The 19,073-nt window shown below is 46.8% G+C and overlaps 1 protein-coding gene across 1 annotated transcript in view; it reads right to left on the bottom strand.

Annotated features, from left to right (window-relative positions):
• Positions 1 to 12,701: 12,701 nt before the first annotated feature.
• Positions 12,702 to 19,073, bottom strand: part of DNAH8 (dynein axonemal heavy chain 8) — a 348,142-nt gene continuing 341,770 nt past the window's right edge. The window contains exons 88-89 of the mRNA XM_046005485.1: positions 15,805 to 15,926; positions 12,702 to 12,989 (exon numbers count right to left, since the gene is read on the bottom strand). Of these exons, the coding sequence (XP_045861441.1) occupies positions 12,702 to 12,989; positions 15,805 to 15,926 (410 nt within the window). The remainder of the gene's footprint in view (positions 12,990 to 15,804; positions 15,927 to 19,073) is intronic.

Genomic DNA, 19,073 nt, shown 5'->3' with positions numbered 1-19,073 from the left:
GGTCCTGTCCGGGTCTGGGCAGTCAGCTGGGGAGGATTTACAGTCTCTCAGGCTACAGTGATTATTGCCCTCCTGGGTGAATGCAGCTCTATTTCCAAAGGGCCAGGGCATTGTTTTCCTAACTGACTCCTCTATTGAGAAAGTAGTCAGTGGGATCGTTCCTACTTTACAGAGAGGGAAATTGAATCCCGCAAAGGTCAGGGGATTTGCTTGAGGTCATTTAACCAGATGTTGGCAGGGTCTGTGCTCCTCTGGACCAGAGAATAGAACAAAAAGAGGAAGAGGACAGCAAAGTTCCATTCTCTTCTCCAAATGGGAATTCTGGCAAGAAATGATGGGTCTCCCTACATCTCCTCTGGGAGGAATTTGGGTCAGCAGTGAGGAGAGGTGAGAGAAAACCCTGGGGAGGGAGAGAATCAAAGCGAGGGAGGCAGGTGTTGTCCAAAGAGCCTTCTATTCTTTTCCTTTTGACAAGAAGCTTACGTTGCAGAGCTGGTTGAATGCTCCCCAAATCTGGGCACATAGCTTGTGTTGGTTTCCTGCGGCTGCTGTATAATAAAGTCCCCGCAAACCAGGGGGCTTACACAATAGACATTTATTGCCTCGCAGTCCTGGGGGCTTGAAGTCCAAAATCATGACGTTGGCCGAGGGCTGAGAGAATCTGTTCCAGGCCTCTCTCCTAGCTTCTGGTAGCCTTAGGTAGTCCTTGGCTCATAGACCACATTCTCCCTTTGTCTTTACATTATTTTCCCTCTGTATCTATCTGTCCCCAAATTTCCCTGTTGTGTACAAGGCCAGTCTATTGGATTAGGATCCTAATGACCTCATTTTAACTTGATTACCTCTGTAAAGACCTTATTTCCAAACAAGGTCACATTCTAAGGTACTGAGAGCCAAGACTCCAAGATCCCTTTCTTTGGGGGAGGGGGTCATGATTCAACCCATGACACAGCAAGACCACATTTTCCAGTGTCCCTTGATTAGCTGCCATTAGTATGGCCAGTGGAATGTGGAGGAGGTAGGATAGGGCCCCTCCAGGCTGGGGCCATTCAACTTCCCGCACGATCCTTCACACCCTCTCCCCCTCCACCTGCCAGCCGGTACAAGTGATCCAGGGGAGAACTCTAAGGCTCCAGGGGACAGTAGAACCAGAAACAGGGAGCTTGGGTCCCTAAGTGCCTGTCTGGAGCAATTTCCTGCTGACCTGCCTTGTATCGTATCATGTTAACGCCGCTGAGATTCAGGAACTGTTTGTCTCTGCGGTTAGCTCATCCTGACACCCACGGGTGGCACCTGTACTTAGTCTGTGTGGGACAGGGAGAGTTAGTCCAAGCAGAGGTCTTGTGAAGGCCGCCTCGGCGGCTGCAGTTAGGTGAATGAGACTCCGTGCTTCAGGCCCATCTCTGCTCTTCTGTTCCCCTCACCATTGTCCGTGGGCGGCAGCATCAGAATGGGGATTCTGGGTCTGTGTGGCTGGGCTTCCTGGGCCTGGGAGCAGGCGCATTTGGTCTTATCCACCTGGCTCCTCTCTACCCCTCATCCCTGCTGTTTCCACCTGTCTGCCTTCTTCTCTGGAAAGAAGGTGGGGGACCTGGGAGGGGTTAGTTGTGACAGAGCCCACACTGTCCATTCACAGAATTAAAGCGCTGCAGGAAAAGAGGAAATGTGCCAAATTTCACACATTTGGAAAGCAAATAAAAAAGAAGCACCACGTGGGCCTTCTTACTGTCACCTTTCAGCGCCTCTGTCATGGCCAAGAAACCCACTGTGACCAAGATGAGAAATGAAACCAACATCAGCCTGAATCTAAAATAAGGGGTGTCCTCAGACTAACATGCTGACCAGCCCACCAGTGCACAGTTTTCTTCTTAGAAACTCTCACCAGCTGTTCCCCCTGGGGCATTCTTCAGACCAGCCCATCACAGGCCTCACTGCTCAGCATGGAGGCCAGGAGCTGGGGTCAGGAAACTGTCCCTGCTCGTCAGGAACCAGGATTGCCTTCAGTGCTGAGTCAAGGTCAATGTAAAGCTTCGTCAGAGTCCCCTAGAGCATGGAAATACAAGCACGTGGGACAGGTGGGACCCCTGGGAACAGACTGACTCTTCTCCCAGAGCCTTCTGGAGCTCACTTTCACTATGTACTCAGGCTGGACAAACACCTCCCTTCGTTCTGCATAAAAGGCAGGTGACAACCCATTTACTCATTTCTCCTAAACAAAAGGAAACAAACACAAAACAAAATCTGACTCTTCCTAGCAACCTGCCCCTCCATGCCCTGACTCTCTGAATGTAGACTCAGTGGTCATCTCTGGCTGCCTAGGACCTCAAGGGTCACATCTGGGGTCCAGCCTGAGGCATCAGCAGTCATATAGGACTGACCTTGCAGTTGTCTCCTAGACTTCCGCAGCCCAAAAGTTTCTGTTCCCATTTTGGATCAAGTCCTGGCTGACTTGTGACCTGATACTGCTTCAGAATTCCAGACTGGCAAATGGTTAGGGGAAGCTCAGAGTCACCTTCTGTTGTTGTGGTCTGACCCCCCAGACCTGACCTCTAGTGGACCTGTGGCTTTGCCCAGCAATTGACATTTTCCAAGGACCCAATCTTTCCCCTCTCAAATCCAGCTCAAGAGTCACTTCCTTCCCTGTTCTGAAAGCCCTCATCCCCAATGCACTCAGCAATGCTCTGGTTTCTGGATCATTTGCCAAACGAGATGGCAAACAAAGCTGATAGAGCCACCTAGCACCTAATGACTCAAATGTCCGAACCCCCACCATCCAGGTGCTCTCGTGGAGAGCTCCCTGGGGGAGAGGGCTCCCAGAATTAACTCCAAGCATAGCAGTTTGACCAGATGAGAGCTCACAAACACTTCTCGGAGACAAAAGCTGATGATGCCAGCACTGTGGTAGGGTGTGGAAAGAGGTGTGTGGCCAGGCGAAGACTAGGAGCCCTGCAGAGCTGGGGTCTCTGCTGTGGTCAGAACCAGGGCTGAGGCCTGGAACTGGTGGAGGCAAATGGAGGATGAGAAGTGGGTCCCCAACATCAAACCAGGCGGCCAGCTCTGAGACATGAAGATCAAGTCCCTGGAGATCAATCTCTTCTCTGCGATCAAAGAGTTCGAGATCATGGACTTTTTTCTGAGGATACCCTTCAAGGACAAAGTCCAATAGATCATGTGCAAAGCACAAGCAGGCCTAGGCTGGCCAGCAGACCAGGTTCAAGGTGACTGTAGTCATCAGGGCCTATAGTAGTCATGTCAGTCTGGATGGCAAGTAGCCCAAGGAGATACCCACTGCCATCCTCAGGGCCTCCATCCTGGCCATCATCCTGGTACAGAAGGACTCTAGGGGCAGCAAGCCCCACATGGTGACCTAACCCTGAGGCTCTGTGCTCATGGGCCTCATCCCTGTCCCCCTGGCATTGGCTCAGTTCCAGTGCCCAGGAAGCTGCTGCTGATGACAGGTCTTTGCCAGCTCTGCCAGCTTTGCCAAGGCCACTCCAATGGCACATCCAAGACCCACATCTCTGACCTCTGGGCAGAGACTGCTCCCCAAGCCTCTCTGTCAGGAACTCACTGACCCACACCGACATATCTGCTGGTGGTTACCACATGGTGCTCCCCCCCACCCCAGGAAAAATCAGTGAATGGAACCCGAAAGCAAACCAATACACGGAAGTTCTCCAAACATGGAGAATGGGCAGGTTCTAAGGAGTCAGTTCTCCCACAGACTCCTTACAACCACCACCGGTTTAGGGGAAAGACTCTGGTCAGGGAGTGGGAAGACCTGGACTTTATCCCCTAAAGCAGATCATCTCAACTTTCCAAGTTTCCTCATCTGTATAATGGGCCTCTACCCGTGTGCTCACAGGACTGCTGTGAAAATCCAACAAGATAATGCATTAGGGAGAGATTTTTTGCAAACTGCAGACCACCACCTAGGTAGGGGAAACCATGACAGTCTTACCCACAACGTTCTTGACCCTCCACAGTCATGTGTCCACAGACTCTCCCAGTCGAAGACCTCCCAGTCATGTATCCTATACTGCAGCTGACCCCAATTCCTCCAAACTTAGCCTGCTTTGGCCACGTCAGGACTTTGCTCCTGCCATGCTTCCTCTTAGAATGCTCTTCTCCCCTATTTCCTTATCAAATCCCATCCATCCTTCACGGCTCAGCCTAAAGTCCACTCCCTCCAAGGACCTTGCATTATCCTCCCAAAGCAAAGTCAAGTGTGTCCTCTGTGCCGCCATGCTTCTTCATCTTTAGTCCAACAACCACTCTCTGACTTCTGCTGCAGTTGCTCACGTGCAGCCTGTGTTCTCTGCTCTAGCCCGTGCGTGATGGCTGGGTTGCTCTTGCACCAAACCTGATGGTCGGCCTGGAGCCTGTGTGCGGAAGGTTCTCAGCAGCGTCAGATGGAGTTGGAATAAATCAGAAGGGACCTCAAGATGTAATCAATGTCTTTGGGGCCTGGAGGCAGATGAGTGGCCAGGCTCCGGGGAGCAGGTCTATAAACATCTTCTGACAGAAAAGCCTAACTTCCAAGCCTAGCAATTTTAGATTATATTTGCATTGGAGGCTTTTAAAGTAGCAAAACTTTAGATTTATGTCTTCGTGAACAGCTGTGGAAGGGAAAATCAATGCCTCATAGGATTGGCTTGTTTGTTTTTATCGTGGTACTAAATATTATGCATCAAATGACAAATTAATACATAAATTGACCTAGAGACACACACACACGTTCCCATTGGCGAGTATGAAGGCAGGAGGCACCTGAACTTCTCATGGCTGAACGACGCGGCAGGTGCTTGCATGTTATGTGTCCGTCAAATTTCCCACAAAGATGCTGGATTAGGCAACTCTAATCAAGACACCTCTGAAAGAGCTCAGACTTTTCCCCAGAAGAGGGGAGTGTGCACATACTTCATTTGGGGGAACACGTGGTGTGAAAGGCCGAGGTCATTTTGCCACTGGTTCCTGGGACTTTCCAGGGCCTTTGTAAGGATGTCAGGAGAAAAGCTTGGCAGTCCCCAGGTCCCTTCCCACATATGCCTTCCTCCAAGATGAGAGGAAGAGAATGGAGGGACACCACAGACTGGTCCTGAGCGTGGTGCCCTCTGGGGCTTCCAGCCTGCCCCACGTGACCACCTGCTCTCCCTGGTGTGGCTCCTGGAGTGAGGCATGTGAGCAAATGAAGTGTGAGCATGACCTTCCTCCAGTGGGCATCAGCCTGGAGGGCAGGGAGGGCAGGTAGGCATAAGAGGGCAACAGCAGGACCAGACAAAGAAATTCACTTGCTCCTCCCCTGGACCAGCTGTCCCAAAGTCCAGGGTTCCATGGGCTACATGGGGGATGCACCAGGGAACACCGCAACTGACTGCTGGCTGCCAAGGACTGGCTTGAGCTTCTGGAGAAAGCTGACCAGGCAGGAAGATCAAGTCTATTCTCAAAAAAAAAAAAAATTTCCATAAACATGGAAAAAAACTAAAAGTGACTGCTTTCCCCAGGAGAGGGGATGACACATAATAGACAAAGCTTCTGACGTGGTAGAGCTAAATACCAAGCAGTTGGTTCTTAGCTCTGGAGGGAGAGAGGGAGGGAGAGACTAAACAGTATTTTCGATTTGTCTGGCAACCTCTCTTACAGGTTCTTATCATGATAGACCCTGGTGGTGTTTTGAGAGGACAACAGAAGAGGAACAATAGAAAGGGGAAGGATTTGCATAATCGGGAAGGAATACAGGGAATCCGCAAATGACAGATGGCGTCCTTATCCCCTCAAACAGGTTGAAGTCCCCCAGTCAGGTGTCTGAGGAGGCTGGGGTTCCAGTGACAGAAATATTCAGGAATTTGTTAATCAGGAGGCTGGAAAAGAGCCCCCACATTCGTAGACACCATCTTGAAGCAGCTGTGAAAGTGCCAGGAAATGAGAAGCTCAGGCATCGAATATCTGCACCAGGTCAAATGAGGATTTGCCTGGAAACTGAGAGGAGGTGCTTTGCTTTAATTAATCAGCCACACAGCCTGAGTAAGGACGAGTGCAGAGGCAGCTTCTGTCAGGAAAGGCAGGGAGCTGCCAGCCTAACACATGTGTGAGGGAAAGAGGAATTTCCCCGCTCCCTGAGGACACCTGTTCCGTTAAAACTGTTTATAAAGACAACTGTAATGCTGTCACCCCGCCGCATCCCACGTTCCCAGGGACGGTGACTTTGCAAGTCCCCCAGGATGGGAGCCTCCGGGAGACCCCTCCCTCCCTGACTCCTTCGGGAGAGATGGAGCAGTTAAGATAATCTCCTCTAAACCAACAGCGTCCCAGGAATTGGTATCAATTCAGGGTAGACAAAGAGCATTTTCATTTCTTGAGCAGTACTCCAAAGTATTTATATTCATCTCAGAAGACTGTATGTAAATCAAGACTGGTTCCTCTTTGAAGTAAAAACCAGATGCTTGAAGAGAAGAGCAATGGCGTGGACTACTTTTTCCCTCATGGGTTCAAGTTACAAAAGTCAGTTTTTTGTTTTTTGGGTTTTTTTCCTAAGGCAAAACACAGCTCTATCCTTCAAAGACTATCAGGCAATTTACAGCTCTGAGAAAAAAAGCAGGGAAGAACGGATGCTTTCAGATTTCAGTTGTCTTTGTGTTTGGGGGTCTTTTCAAAATCTGTCCTGTCATTCCACTCAATGTGGGGACTCCCTCAGGCAGGGACCCCCTTTTTCCCCACCTCTCAGAAGGGACAGGAGTCCCACACCTCCCTCAGGTTCTTTCCCATCACTTCAGCCGGTCTGGAAACCTCTCTGCATTTCAGGGGTGTGGCTTCTGTGTGCAGATGTCCGAAATACTCTCTCTCGAGTCTTAGGGTCCTCTGAGGAGACCCTAAGAAGGAAGCAAGGGAAAACATGTTCATGATTTGTCTTTAAATCAAAGGAGGTAGGGAGAGAGAATAAGAGAAGAGGCACGGGAGGCACTGCCCAGACCCCCCGCCCCGTCAGGTCCCAGGCTCCCCAGATGCCAAGAGTGTGGCCTCAGCTGGCCGGCGTGGCCATCCTCGCCCCGCAGGTCCCAGCTGGTGGCTGAGGCCTTTGGTGTGACTGCATCCAAGCCCAGCTTCTGCTCAGTCCTGCCGCTTTCACTCCTGCACAGACGCTATTCCAGGGAATCCCGTGCACAAATCTCCAGCTCAGAGCCTGTTTCCAGAAAATCCAACATAAGACAAGGAGAGGAGTAAAATTTTTAGTGTTTTTAATGGGTGGACAATTTTTACCAAATATGGAATATGCTTACACGCCAACGTCCACTCAGCTCTGGGTGACCTTTGGTGGATTCAGTATTTATTCAGTATTTTTCTTTTTATCCAGCATGTTTTTGGATTTGTACTATATGTCCTATTTCTGGAGTGTTGTCATGTGACACTTTTTATATCTAAAACAGGATCATTTTTTAAAAACTTAAACAAAAAACACTAGACACCTAAGACTGTCCTTAGTTACTTTCACGGTGAATGGCTTTTTAAATGGAAAGAATCCCCACAGTTGCTTTTTTGTTTTTTGGTTTTTTGTGTGTTTTTTTTCCATTTAGGAAGTGAATTACTTTTCACACTTCGGCTTTCTTTTACCCTTGGCTGAACAACTGTGTTCCTTAGAATAACATCTTACTTTTTCCACTTTTGTATGTGGACAAGGAAGCTGCCCAGCATGGGGGCCCACACCCTGCTGGAGACCTCTTGTCTTCTCACTTGGGAGTCCAGAGTAAATTTCTCCAGCTCCTTCCTGTTAACAATGCACCTGCTGGTCTAGAATGTTCAAGAAAACCCAGAAAGAGCATGTTAAATGAACCTCTTAATTCCCTTTGAAATTCCTGAATTTTAAATGTCCATTTGTTTGCACACCATATAAATGCTGATATTTGTCTGATAGCTTCTTCTCTTTGCACGTTATCATTTCCATCCAGAAAATGAAAGCTGCTCAAATTAACAAGTCACAGAAACACAGATATACTATTTTCTGTGCACAATTATGAAATTAAGAAGTTTATGCCATTAGTCTCTGGCTTTTATAAAAATCCAGTACTTTCTTACACAGTCCATCAGAGCATGGGCTGGACCCATTCAACCTGGGTTCAAATCCCTGCTTTGTCACTTACTGGCTGCAAGAAAACGAGGCAGGGATTTTAGCTTCTCTGTTCCTCAATTTCCTCATCTATGAAATGGAGATGATAATATCAATACTGACCTCCTGGGGTTGGTATGAGGATGACTTCAGTGTAATTCATGTCAAGGGCTTAGACCAGTGCCTGACAAATGCTAACACCTTGTGTTATGGTGACACCATGAGTGATGGTGAGCACAGAGCTTGAATCTTCCTTCGGAGACCCTGGCAGTTATGTATAAGCTCGTGGCTAAGAAAACAACTCTTGGGTAGCCTGGGTGGCTCAGCTGGTTAAGTGTCTGACTTTGGCTCATGATCTCAGGATCCTGGAATCCAGCCTCATGTTGGGCTCCTCACTCAATGGGGAGTCTGCTTCTCCCTCTCCCCACCCCACCCCTGCTCAAGTTCTCTCTCATAAAAACTTTAAAAGGAAGAAGAAGAAGAAGAAGAAGAAGAAGAAGAAGAAGAAGAAGGAGAAGGAGAAGGAGAAGGAGAAGGAGAAGGAGAAGGAGAAGGAGAAGGAGAAGGAGAAGAAGAAGAAGAAGAAATAGCAAAATGTCTCTTCCCCCAAAGTGCAGTGGCAGAGGAAACATCCAACTAGACTCTCTAGACTATAAGTGGCTTTATTAATCCTTCCTGCTTATTATTCATCTCATCAACTTGAGTTTTTGAGTCCCTAAATTTTGCTTCATCCTGTCTTTCAAATGACTTGCTTTACTTCCATTCAAGTTATCTTCCCTCTGGTTCCCTCATTTCACATTGTTTGGTCTAGAGCAACAGCCTCCTCTCTCCCACCTTCTCACTTCCATCCCTTCAACAGTGCAGAACCATCAGTAGTCCCATAGTCCTTCCGTGGCATTCCCAACATGGCTCCCACCTGACATTTCCCCATCATTTGCCTACGTTTATCAGACTTGGTTACTTACTGTCCATTCATTCTTTCTTTCAGTCAATATTTAACAGGGTGCCAAAAAGCCAGAATCTGCTTTCCAGAAGGTTGGTATAGACTGGGGAGCCAGGCACCCATTATTAATTCCTAAGATTAAAATTGCCAAATTCAGTTGCGACCAAAATGCCACAGAAGGAGCAACAAATCCCACGTGGTGGAGGGATGAGGGGATGAGGTCATGAAAGTCCTCACAGAGAGCACAGAAAGGATCAAGCAGTGTAGGGAGCACTTTTTGTCCCAGGTTTATTCAGATAGGACTGAAATACAATAACCAGAGCATGTTTGAAATGTACACATTTGGTACGTCTCGACACTTGTGAAGCCATCACAACAACCAAGACAGTGAACACATCTCACCCCAGAGTTTTAATCTCCTTCCCCTGCCCCCTTCCTCTCATTCTGCCAGGAAACCAGGGATCTGCCATCTTCATGGCGGATTCATTTGTTTTACGTATATGTGAAACCATACATCATGCACTTTTTTTTTCCACCTAGATCCTTTAACTTAGCAAAATAATTCTGAGACTCACCCATTTTGTAGTATGTATCAGTAGCGTGTTCCTTTTTGTTGCTGGGTAGCATTCTATAGAACGAATATGCCCTAGTTTGTTTATCCTTTCAGGTGTGGATGGGACACTTGAGTTGTTTCAAGTTGCTGGCATTACAAATAAACTACTAGGAACATTCATGTGTAAGTCTTTGTAGGCATGATGCTTTTATTTCCTTGGGTGCCTATCCAAGAGGGAAGGGTCTGGGTCATAGGTAGCTGGTCCAGTCAATACTTACTGAGGTGCAAGAAGTTTAACTTTTTGAAACTGTCTAGCTATTTTCCAAAAATGGTTGTCCCATTTTACATTGTCTCCAGGAGTGTGGGAAGGTTCCAGTTCTACATGGAAGAGCTTTCCCTGATAAGGAAGCAAAACAGGGTTGAAAGTATGTGAAACGCTCAGGGAACATCAAAAAGTCCCAACTGAGCAAGTGGAGTGATAGTGGGCCACCAGGCAGAAAATTTATTTTAGGCCAGCTCGTTGAGGGCTTTGGCATTTGGAGTGTACATTCTAGGTGATGGAAACTCACTGAGAGCTCTTGAGGAGGGGATAATTTGTTTGGCCTCTGGCTCTGAACATTGTCTGTAGCTTCCCATCTGCATGCTATTCTCTCTCTCATGCTGTCTTCCTTAGCTGTCTTGGTACCATTTTGGCACCATCTGTGGAAAGACCAAGACCCAACTGAAATGTTCACTTGTCTTCAACTTCACCCCCCTACCCCGAATCTCTTCAATTATTCTTTTATATGTCATGGCTCCAAGTCACACTCACATTGCTGGGGAGTTCCCCATTTATCTGAGGGCTCGTTCATGCAACATCACCCAGAAGACCAATCCCTTTTGGAAGATATATCTTTAGACACTTCTTTTTTGGTCTTGCTTTGATGCAAAGTCCAAACTAAAATAAAATTCTAAAACAACTAAGGTATAAATCTCATTGCTCATTTTCCCGAGACCAACATGAGAATATGTGGACTGGATCCAAGGAGGAAAAAAAAAATCACTCTGCCTCCCTCCCAGCTTCAGTTGGTTTAACCATCTTGTCCCCGACCCTTTGCTCTCTTATGCTCACCAGGTCTCCTTCACTCAAGTGTGGCAAATTATGTAATTAGTGAAAGAGCAACAATTTTGCCGAGAAAATGGATTATGTGTTTATGGAAGTTCAATGGCTCAAAATACCTAATGAAATCATTTAATGGGCCCAGAGAAAGAAAGCAGAACTTGGTCCCAGCCAGCTCTGCAAAACCAGGGACAGCTGAGAAGCACCCCCTGGAAAGAAGACCATTTTGAGACGCTGCTTATGTAGCAAGGACTCACCCATCGCTCTCTCCTCTGTGCTGGCACAGAACAAAATCATCAGTGAAGAAGTTCCCAGGAAATGGTCCATGGCTTTAAACAGTCTGATCTATATCCTTGCTAGATTGACATCTTTCCTGCTCTTCCACTTTTCCATAAGATATTCAAGTCAGTAGAGAACACTGAACCTGTTACTCTCTGAAAGCCTACGATGATATCCAGGGGTTTAGACTAAGCAGTTTGCCTTCAGTCATGTTAGCAACCGCACAGGAATATGAATAAAATGCATGTGTTTTATTTGGAGACCTGCAGTTTGGTGTGCTAGAATGTGCTTCACTTCCTCTGTGCTCCCCCAGAACAACAGTGGTTTCCAAATTCTAGCCTCAATTCGGGCAGACACCCTTTCCAGAGAATGCCATCCTTTAGTGTGCCTATGGACCAAGGGAAATGCCAAAACACATTTGGGCTGAGGGCTTGGTTTCTTTAGTTTTCTAAACTGCCCCGGAAAGTTCTACAGCTAGGACATTGAACCAGTCTCAGAGCATAACTGAGTTCACTCCTACAAGGTACATTTCATAATATATTTTCTACTGTTTGGAAGTACTCTGGACTATGGGGGAATTTTTTCTGGGGTCTTCCCTGGACACCTTGCCTGGGCTATTGCTTGACCATCTTGTTTTGTTTCTCACTGGCATCTCTGATCAGAGTGACAGAAGAATGGGAGGAGAACAAGGCAACATGAAATGTGGCCTTCCTTCAGAACAGACGGGGAATGAAGCTGGTGAGTTTAGCTGAGGGCAAGCAAGAGCATTCTAGACGGGAAGGCCAGAAGAGACACTTCGCTACCCTGAAGCTGCATGAACATTCAATGTAGGACTCCATCTGTTTAGTTAAATTGACAATTTCCTTTAGCAGGAAATAAAGGTTCATACTGAGTTTCAGACCAGCTACAGGGTAAGAAATAGCTTCACTTTTTAAAGACTTTGCTTTTTAAGGCATTCGGCATGTAACCTAATTTCATTTGATGGAGTTTGTTTTTCCTTCTCCATTTGCTGCCTAGAAATGTGTGCTCCATTATCTCCTGCAGAGTTGGGGTTGGGGGGGAGCAGTAGGAGCTGGAGACTCAGAGTTCTCTGGGCCTCAAAAGCACATTAAAAAAAAATACATAAAATAATATTAAATAAAATTAAAATAAATGACAAGAGCAGCCATCCCTGTGGATTTGCTGTCTCAAAGACATCACACCACATAGCTGTAACTCCTAAGGGGTACTGACTGAACCCCTCCAGTTTCCATTCCACAAGCACAGAGACAAGGCCAAACCCCAATAAGCAAAGGAGAGCACATAAGCACAAACACACACAGGGGTAGATTTTCTTCTCGGGAAATGCGATTTTCATTGGAAAGAAAAGCCCGCATCTATTAGGCCTTTCTTAGAATGCAACAAGGTCATACTTTGTTTTAGATTATTTAAAAAAAATTTAAACCTTCCAGTGTTCTGACATGAAGATGGGACTTGACCTAAACAAATAATTATAATGGAATAGGATTTCCTGGGCTAAAATGCATTACTTTAGAACTGGCTTTTTAAAAAAATATTGATATGAGGGGAAACACACACACACACACACAAATGATTGCAGAATATCAACTTTTTAATTTAAAAAGAGTAATCAAGCAATTACCGGGGAGAAAAGACACACATCACCAAGGTTTTCATTAGCCCTGGCTGGCTCTGGCTCTAGCGCCCTCAGCAAGTAGAAATGAATTTACTTGATGTCACACAAAAGAGCTACTCCTCTCAGGATCCAGTGATCTGGGGACAAAACTGTGCGCAAATACACCACAGTGATGAAGGTCAAGTCAGTACGCCTGGGTTTCTTGTAAATAGGACACACATACAGCTTGGGGTCCTTGGGCGCGGTGGAATTAATGGCAAAGATGTGTAGCACAGGCAGCTGCGTGAAGAGCACCTTGGGGGTGGATTCTGTAAGCTTCCCGTTCCGTCTGTCCCAGGCTGCTCCGTCCATATACAGCCCATAAATATACACGCCTTCCTGGAAGAGTCAAGCATAAGGTAACACGATTTTTGAAAAACTAGGTGCTATGAGATGAACATTCATTACTGTAATAGGGGTTGTCAGTTTAGAAAGAAGACATACACCAGTCTGAAAACACCACCAAAAGTACAAAACAGCACTGGGCTCATTGCATGAGCAAAATACTGAGCCCAGTTTTCCCCTTGGGCCTATCTTGAGGCCTTAAGGGTTGCAGACATGTTCCTGTTATTGCTTGTTTGAGCATGGGGTAGCTGCTGGGGACAACAGAATTAGCCAGCAGAACTGAATCACCTCTTTAAGGAGCTAAGTCTCGAGAGATCTGGTCTGAGTCAGCTTAAGGTCAGAACAAGGACTGGGATTTGGAGCTGGAGCACAAAGGATCTAAGCCTGTGCTGGCCAAGCCAACCTGCCGCTCTAACCATCTCAGTCACAGGAGGGAGTGAGGTTTGGACAGCCAGGCCCGGGAGCGGGAGAGTCAGAGCACCCCCAGAGGCCAGGTGTGGTAGAGCTAGCACGGGCATAATAGACAGGCACTGGGTGCATTGGTTCAACAGCGGCTGCCAGTCATCCCGTTTCTCTTTCATGCAAAGCGACGCTACCCTTGACGGCTTCACCATTAAATCGGGGGGGGGGGGGGGGGAAGACATGAATTGAATACCAGCACACACTTGTTAGAAGGCTGCCTGCCTGGTGAGCAGCACTGAGACTGCGTGAAAGGCCACCCTGGGCTGGAGGGCTTGGGGGTCTTTGCGGAGAAGACAGCTTTGAAGAGTGGGCTGCTTTGGGGAAGATAGAGGACAGAGGGCAGACATCTAGGCAGCAGCAATAGTACAAAGATAGGTGGGATGGGTGGAAAGCCCAAGCAATTTATTTAGCAGAGGTTTCAGGGGTTATAAAATAAGTTAGGGCTTGACCGTGGAAAAGTCTAGAAGCCAAACTGAAGAGTTTGAACTTTGCCTTGTAGGCCACGGGGAGCTATAGAACATGTTTTCAATAAGAAAAGAAAAGACTAGAGGGAATCATGGGGAGACTGATAATTACATAAACCCATAAGATATATCTATGTAGAAGAGGGTGACCGTTTTTCCTTTCCAATGAGGTGTAGGTAAGGGGAAGCAAATGTAGATTATAATAAAAGAGAGTGAGATTAATTGCAAAGTGTTTTCTGGAATTCCCTCATGTGAGCTAAGAGTATGAAGACCATATTTTTAAACCCAAACCTAAAGTACATGGTTTGAAAGTAAGACCAGGAGAAATTCCAGAAAATCAGAACATATGATTACCATCATTGCCGGTGGGTGACAATTACTGCACGGATGACACAACTATTTAGGTATCATCCAACAGTAAACTGTACCCCTTTTAGGTTCCTTTTCATCTCAGAACTTTACAAAGTCATAGTTAGAAGGTGTAGTGGGCTGAAGAGTGTCCCACCCCCCAAATTCATGTCCACTAAGAACCTCTAAGTGTGACCACGTGGAAATAGGGCCTTTGCAGATGGAATTAATTAAGTCATATTGGGTTAAAGTGGGTTCTAAACCCAATATGATGGACATTCTTGTGAGAAGAGAACATTCTTATGAGAAAAGGAGGAAACACAAAGAGAGAGAGAGAAGAAGGTCATGTAATGACGGAGGCAGAGGCTATAAGCCAAGGAACACCCAGGACTACAGCCACCATAGACGCTGAGAGAGAGACGTGGAACGGATCCTTCCCCCTCCGCCCTGAGCCTTCAGAAGAAACCAACTCCACCAATACCTTGATTTCAGACTTCTGGTCTCCTCCCCTCTGAGGAAATAAATTTTATACAAAGTTTGTGGTACTTGGTGGCAGCGGCCTTAGGAAATGAGTACCTATCTTGGTGCCAGGAAATGGGGTGCTGCTCTAACACCTACAAACGTAGAAATGACTTTGGAGTTGCATAATGGGAAAATTCTAGAAGAATTCTGAGGGGCATGATTGAAATAGCCTATGGTTGCCTTGAATGGAGAGGCTGCTGGTGGAAATGTGGAGGTTAAGTGTGCTTCTGGTGGGGTGGCAGACAGAAATGAGGACCAGGCTATTGGACACTGGAAGAAAGGTGACCCTTGCTTGATGTGGCAGAAAGGTCCAGAGCCTGGAATTCACCTGGCCCAGTCCTCTTCCTTGACAGTTGAGGGAATGAAAATCAGAGAAAGGGAAAATGAGGCTGATGTACTGAGTACCTATATGTAGTCCTAAATGATTCCAGTTGATTCTCACAACCATCTTTCATAAGGTTGAATCGTCACCCTTATTTCACAGATGAGGAAGTTGAGGCTTAAAAAGTTAAAGAAATTGTCCAAGTTCACAGAGCGGGTCAACGTCCAAACAATGGCTCCCAATGGCATCTGCTTACCTTGGGGCCCCCCTCTCTTCCCTCTTCAGGTGTCCCTGTAACAGGGTCCTACAGCTAGCAGGATGCTGCTGGAACTGGCCCTAGAGCTCAGGACTGCAGGTCCTGTTGGTCTCCACCCCCGCCCCCGCACTCCTCTGCTCTGTGAGCGACCCACAGCAGGAGCCAGAGACATGTAGAAAACTGCATTTTAGCAAACACAAGTGTAACTTGAAATTATAAAGATATGCTGTCTGAGGAGTTAGGGCACTTGTCATTAATTCCCACTCCAGCAAACCGAGGAGGCTTCGGCACTGAAGTCTCCCGGTTAGGACCCAGGAAACCCCAGCTACAAAGCTGATGGCCGTAACGGAGGCACTCATAGGTCAGTGCCAAGTGGAATGTGAGCTTTCAATCCTGGTTCCAGAACTGTCCCCACTGTAGCCCAGTCGTGCCTACCATAGGGGGCAATGTGATTTCCTCCTTGGTTTGCCGCAGAACTTCGTTGTGGATGGTCACGGAGTCCAGGGCCCAGCCTTTGTGGGCACGGGTCACTTCTTGCCTCATTGCTGTGAGGAAGCCTGAAAAAAAGGAAAGAGGATCCCAAGGTCTTGGTGAGGTCTACTCGAGAAACAAGAAGTGAGTCGTGCCAAGTACGAGTTGCTTACCCATCTCCGAATGTGTGTCCTCCCAGGAGAAGTTGAGATTGAACCTCGGGGGCACATTTTTTCCTGTGTTTTGTTTCTATGGGGACCTGCAATGAGCTGGGGATTCCTTGCTGAGTGACAGCAGGAAAGCAGCACCCTAACCGCCTCAACCAGAACCTTGGTTTGAAATTCTCTCCTGAGGTTTCAACCACTAGAGTGTCTAAAGATTGTAACCCAGGCTGAGCTCAGAGTCTCTATTTGAAAACACGCTATTTAGGAATAAGACTGGAATGGTAAATATTCTGATCAGCATTCCAACGAAAACTCGAATCAAGCCATTATCAAGCTTCCATTTGCTATAATGGAACAATTTCATTTTGTCTAGGGAAACAAGGCGTAATGCCAAAATAGAAAACCCAACTTTCAATTTCATCAAACAAAGCAATCATACCGGAAAGGAAAGTTATGTGTTTTAATGGGCATAATACAGTTATTTTAAGGCAATACGTGGCTCCAGATACTGTGGCCTTTCTTTACACTTAATATTTGCAAACCATATGCTGTTCAATTCAATAAGAGAAGTCTTCAAGAGTAGCAATTATTTTAGAAACCAAGCCCTAAACTTCAAATGGACTTCAAACCTTAGGAGGATTTATCTGTGACCTCTATATTACATTTGGCTCCCATGTTAATAGTGAAAATCACGAAACTCTTGACTCATAATCATGAGTAAATTTTGGAATATACGTACGTCCCTGCTACTCCCAGTGAGATCTGAGAACTATTATGTACAAAGCAGCACATCAGTGAGAATATTTTATCAAGTCGGGCTGGGATCAGAGGAAAGAGAAAAAGTTGCAACACACTGAGTTACTATCCCTCAAAGCTGGAAAGAAAGAACAGGGCTCTCTCTAGCCTTGTTGAAGGAGAGAATCAATTTCTTCTGATTCCCAAGTCCCTTTTTAGTTATTAAATTAGGCAGCTGGGGAGACACACTTCCATTCATTCATTCATTCATTCATTTGTTAAACTTCTCAGGCATGGTCACTATGTACCAGGCACCACTCTAGGTAGGATGACCACGAAGATGAAAAGGTCATCCATGGACCCTGCATTCCAGGAGTTTGGTCTAGAAGGAGTGTGGAGGAAGGCAGGACATATAACACAATGTTATGAGCAAAGGTGTGGACACAATGAAGTCTTTCACTCAGGAAGACTGCTCAAAGCAGACTGAATCGAGAAGTTGAAGTTGAAGGTGACTCTTGCAATATACATAGGAGTTTGCCAGATGGGACAATTCCAGTTAGAGGAACAGCGTGTGCAAAAAAAACCATGGAGGTCTAGGTGAAAGGTGAGGCAATGCTGGCAGATAAGGTTAGAACAAAGATAGAGGTGGGACTTTTCAGGGTCAGCGTTTGGACTTGATTTCGTGGCTAGTGGGAAGCCACTGAATATTTAGAGTAGGCAAATGATTTGATTTGATTATATTTGCATCATATAAGGTATACTCAGAGTGTTCTCTAAAGCAAGATTTGCATGCTAAAGAAGAGCCCTTGCATTAATCTAAAAGGGCAATCAACCAGAGTAGCTGATTGTAGGCCTCCAGGGTACAGTCTTATTGGGGTGGGTGCCTCCTATGCCCAGGGTATTGTTGGATGCAGTCCAAGAGTGCTTCGGGTGAGGAACATTGAGGTAATCAGAGGACTCATGTTGAGCTCACAACTCACCAGTCCCTGAGGAAAAAACAAGTGTTGGCTCTGGTGAATACCAGAGCTGAAGGTACTCTACCACGTGGTAACCCTCAGAAGTTTCCTGGCCCCATCAGTGTCATTGCTGATTATGGAGGGCACACAGTTATGACCAGGAAGATCCTTTGGACCCTGCAAATTGACATTCTACCCCCGCAAAATGTGAGGATTTTTTGTTTGTTTTGTTTTTCTCTCCAATACCAGAAAATATGGTGGACACTGATATCCTGTAAGGTCAAGGTCTGCAAAGATCTATTGGTGAATTCTGCTTCCAGGTTACAGGACTCAAAGCAGCGCTGGGGGAAAATGCCAACTGGGAACCCATAAGGCTGCCTCCCCCATGAAAAGGGATAGTTGTTAAACAGTATCAACTGCCTGGGGGTGCAGAAGGAGATAGGAGAAACTATGCAAGAACTGCCCCAAGTGGGTACTGTGTGCCCTGCCCACAGTGCTCTCACCAGCATGGTGTGGCAGGTAAAAAAAAAAAAGCCAGGTGACTTGTGGCAGATGACAGTGGACCTACCCAAAAATTGCACAAGGTAGTGTTCAATATGCGGCTGGACCCCACACTGCCATCATCTTAGATACCTTGGTCATGGTCTTAGGCATAGACTCTGTTGTGCTGGATGTAGCGAATGCTTTTCTCAATAGACCTCTGGCCACTGGGTCACAGCATCAAGTTTGCCTCCACGTGGGAGGGGCAGCAATGGACCTTTCAAGTGCTTTCCCAAGGTGTCCTGCACAGCCCCACCATATGTCACGGAATGGAAGTCCAAGACCTGTCCCTGTCCTCCTTCCCCACATTGGTAAAAAGGGCCCATTATACTGATGATAGAATGTTAACACGTGAAGACTTGCCTCTGCGGCAAGACACTCTGCAGGCTTTGTTGGAACATCTGGGGGAGAAGGTGAGGAGTGAACCCACAGAAAATAAAAGCCAAAGCATTGCTGTAAGATTGTGGGAGTCGTTTGGTGGGGTAAGCAGCATCTTGCCCCAGAAGCTGTGATTGATAAGGGCAAGCTCACACAGCCCCTGAGAATGTGAAAGAGGTACAAGGCTTTGTGGAGATTTGGGGGTTTGGAGGACTTATATTCCCCCCTAGCCAGTGCCTCTGTCCCTTATACTGCCTGGCAAAGAAGGGGCATGTTTGGGACTGGGGATTAGAGCAGTGAGCCACCTCTGAGAAGACGAAAATACCAGTGAGGCTCCTAACCAGTGCTACCACTTGAGTAGACATATCTATGTCTGTGACTCCAGGAGGGCTGGGGACAGAGCTCCTACAACTAGAGCCTCTCACGCTGCAGAGGCTGAGCTCAGAGTGGTCTAGCTGGT

This window comes from Meles meles, chromosome 5 (assembly GCF_922984935.1).
Source record: "Meles meles chromosome 5, mMelMel3.1 paternal haplotype, whole genome shotgun sequence".
Classification (NCBI taxonomy): Eukaryota; Metazoa; Chordata; class Mammalia; order Carnivora; family Mustelidae; genus Meles; species Meles meles.
Note: the sequence above shows the minus strand (reverse complement) of the source record. Positions and strands in the feature narration are given on the sequence as shown.